The sequence below is a fragment of the Colobus angolensis genome, unplaced genomic scaffold (assembly GCF_000951035.1).
Source record: "Colobus angolensis palliatus isolate OR3802 unplaced genomic scaffold, Cang.pa_1.0 Scaffold18, whole genome shotgun sequence".
In the NCBI taxonomy this organism is placed as follows: domain Eukaryota; kingdom Metazoa; phylum Chordata; class Mammalia; order Primates; family Cercopithecidae; genus Colobus; species Colobus angolensis.
In genome coordinates, this window is record NW_012114932.1 from 3,103,104 (window position 1) to 3,106,753 (window position 3,650).

Genomic DNA, 3,650 nt, shown 5'->3' on the forward strand with positions numbered 1-3,650 from the left:
CCACCTCGCCCGGCTAGTTTTTTGTATTTTTTAGTAGAGACGGGGTTTCACCATGTTAGCCAGGATGGTCTCGATCTCCCGACCTCGTGAACCGCCCGTCTCGGCCTCCCAAAGTGCTGGGATTACAGGCTTGAGCCACCGCGCCCGGCCAATTTTTATTTTTTTTAAGACAGAGTTACGTTCTGTCGCCTAGGCTAGAGTGCATTGGAGTGATCTTGGCTCTCTGCAGCCTAGATCTTTGGACTCAGGCAATCCTTCCACTTTAGCCTCCCTAGTGGCTGAGACTACAGGTGCATGCCACCACACCCAGTTAATTTTTGTATTTTTTTGTAGAGATGGAGTTTCTCCATGTTGCCTAGGCTGAGGTGGAAGGATTGCTTGAGTCCATGAAGCTATGGATATTACAGAGAGAATCGGGTGGCTCATACCTGTAATCCCAGCACTTTGGGAGGCCAAGGCGGGCAGATCACCTGAAGTCAGGAGTTTGAGACCAGCTGGGCCAACATGGCAGAACCCAGTCTCTACTAAAAATACATAAATTAGCTGGGCATGGTGGTGGGTGCCTGTAGTCCCAGCTACTTGGGAAGCTGAGGCAGGAAAATCACTTGAACCTGGGAGGATGCAGTGAGCCGAGATCACGCCACACTGCACTCCAGCCTGGGTGACGGAGGGAGACTCCATCTGAAAAAAAAAAAAAAGGCTGGGCGTGGTGGTTCATGCCTGTAATCCTAGCACTTTCGGAGGCCGAGGCGGGCAGATAACGATGTCAGGAGATCAAGACCATCCTGGCTAAGATGGTGAAACCCCGTCTCTACTAAAAATACAAAAAATTAACTGGATGTGGTGGTGGGTGCCTGTAGTCCCAGCTACTCAGAAGGCTGAGGCAGGATAATGGGGTGAACCCAGGAGGTGGAGCTTACAGTGAGCCGAGATTGTGCCACTGCACTCCATCCTGGGCAACAGAATGAGACTGTCTCAAAAAAAAAAAAGAAAAAAAAATCATAATTCTTCCTGTTCCACATTGAATTTCAAATGTAGCAGGTATATATGAAGCAACTAACATGGGTGAGCTGTTTGGAGAGAACCAGGACATAGTCTTATCTGCCAAGAATTTAGAGCCTAGGTAGAAGAAAGGAGATGCTTAACCCACATATTTTGTATCTGTAACGTAAGGTAGAGCATCTGGTCAGTCTAGTATATCTAGCTTGATTGCTCAAGGGAACAAATCACCTTTCCAGACATTCAGAATTATCTGAGAATCCTTTTTGGCAAAAACGTTTGCTTGGTTTCTGTTACTCTTTCATCCTGCTGCTACTTTTGTTCTGAAGGTCTGGCTGATCAAGGGAGGATGGTACAAAGGTAGCAGCGACAGGGGTCAGCAGTCCACAGATTGCACCCTTGTCCCTCAGGTAATGAGAGTTAACTGTCTACATCTGCAGGTTAATTCTTTTTTTTTTTTTTTTTGAGACGGAGTCTTGCTCTGTCGCCCAGGCTGGAGTGCAGTAGCCGGATCTCAGCTCACTGCAAGCTCCGCCTCCCGGGTTCACGCCATTCTCCTGCCTCAGCCTCCCAAGTAGCTGGGACTACAGGCGCCCGCCACCTCGCCCGGCTAGATTTTTGTATTTTTTAGTAGAGACGGGGTTTCACCATGTTAGCCAGGATGGTCTCGATCTCCTGACCTCGTGATCCGCCCGTCTCGGCCTCCCAAAGTGCTGGGATTACAGGCTTGAGCTACCGCGCCCGGCCAGGTTAATTCTTAAGGTAAATAAATATCTGAGGAAAACTTGTAGAATTTATTTCTGAATTTTAGTAGTGACCTGGATATTTAAAGCACTATTTACGTTTTTTTCCCAGAATTATTTTAATAGTATTAGTTACATTTATGTAGTGCTATCTATGTGTTAGGTGATTTTCTAAATGCCTTATTTAATCCTCGTGTCAACTGTGAGGTAAGTACTATTGTATCCCCATTTTACTCACAAGAAAACTAAGGTTAATAGACTTTTCTAGAGTTCAATAATGAAGGAAACATAAAGTTGGGATTTGAACCCAGGTGGCTCGGCTCCAGAGTCCATGCTCTTAACCAATAAGCTGTGTTGGAAAAGAATGTGAGCAGCATATGGCAAAATAGGATTTTTGGTTTTTCTGATGGGAGATGAAGAACATATCCTCTGCCTCTTGTGTCTTGCCACAACTAGGTGGCATACCTATCTCTGCTATAGGAAATGCTTGGAAATAAAACATATCCATAGGAATCCCTGCCCCTAGCTTCTTCCTCCTTGCTTGGTGTCCTCTCTGTGATGGTCACAGAGCAGTTTTGCATGTGACATTTACTGTCCAGTGCTTGGCTCTGCACAGAAGATGGGATTGACCTAGTGCTAGGTGGGAAATGTGTTTTCAGCCTGTTTCATCCAGTATTGTGAAGCATGTGTTTGTTTTTTGTTTTCAGTGTAATAGTTTTATTTAAGAAATGTTAATGGAAATAATTTTCAAACATCCATTAATTGAAAAAATAAGGTGGTATAATAAAACTTTATTTTTTTACTGTATATGTATACAGTTGCCCTGAATATATTCCAGTCTTGTGCAAGGGTAATTGTTTCTGGGCATTTCCTGCTAAAAACAGTAACATAATTTTGACTTCTGTTTATTTCTAGGAACCCTAAGGACTCTGCAATATGAATAATTCCCTGGAGAACACCATCTCCTTTGAAGAATACATCCGAGTAAAGGCACGGTCTGTCCCGCAACACAGGATGAAGGAATTTCTGGACTCACTGGCCTCTAAGGGGCCAGAAGCCCTTCAGGAGTTCCAGCAGACAGCCACCACTACCATGGTGTACCAACAGGGTGGGAACTGCATATACACAGACAGCACCGAAGTGGCTGGGTCTTTGCTTGAACTTGCCTGTCCAGTCACCACCAGTGTTCAGCCACAAACCCAGCAAGAACAGCAGATCCAGGTTCAGCAGCCACAGCAGGTTCAGGTATATGGGAAATGCTGAGGTGCAGCCTGTTTAGTGTACTTTATTTGTTGTCAGTGTTTTAGTTAGTGGGATCACCACATGTGTATGGATGTTACAGGTTATTTTCATTAAGGGGGGACTCTGAAACTATTTAACACTAAGATTTTCAAAGTTAATGTGTACTAAAAATTTTCTCCTTTTTATTTAAGTTTTTTTTTTTTTTAAAACAAACCCCAGTGTCAAGGGCTGACTTTGAAATAGATTGCCGCCAGGGATATGCTTAGCTACCTAGGAAACCCCAACCCAGAAGCAGGTCATCTATGAATTGTTTAGCATCAGGTTCAACGTGCCTCGCGTGATGAGTGAGGAGGCGACCACCTTTCTGACAGCACCCGTTTTCCCAGGATGAGGGGCTCTCTGCGCTGGAACCCGGTCCTGGCACATGACCCCACTGGCGGCGATGTCAGTAATGGTGGGGGACTGGCTTTCCAAGGCCAACCAACACTCTGTGGTGCTGCCATGTCATTGTACCTGGGTTGTTTTATTTCTTTGTTTGTTCTTTTTTTGAGATGGAGTCTTGCACTGTGGCCCTGGATGGATTCTCCTGCCCCAGCCTCCTGAGTAGCTGGGATTCCCGGCGCCCGCCAACACAGCCGGCTAATTTTTTTTTTTTTTTTTTTTTTG

The 3,650-nt window shown here is 45.3% G+C and overlaps 1 protein-coding gene across 3 annotated transcripts in view; it reads left to right on the plus strand.

Annotated features, from left to right (window-relative positions):
- The window catches only part of QRICH1 (glutamine-rich 1), a 77,011-nt gene that overhangs the window by 21,697 nt on the left and 51,664 nt on the right, over window positions 1-3,650 (plus strand). For all 3 annotated transcript variants that reach the window (XM_011939122.1, XM_011939123.1, XM_011939124.1), the window contains one exon: window positions 2,658-2,987. In XM_011939122.1, coding sequence (XP_011794512.1) covers window positions 2,679-2,987 — 309 coding nt within the window. In that variant the 5' untranslated portion in view covers window positions 2,658-2,678. The remainder of the gene's footprint in view (window positions 1-2,657; window positions 2,988-3,650) is intronic.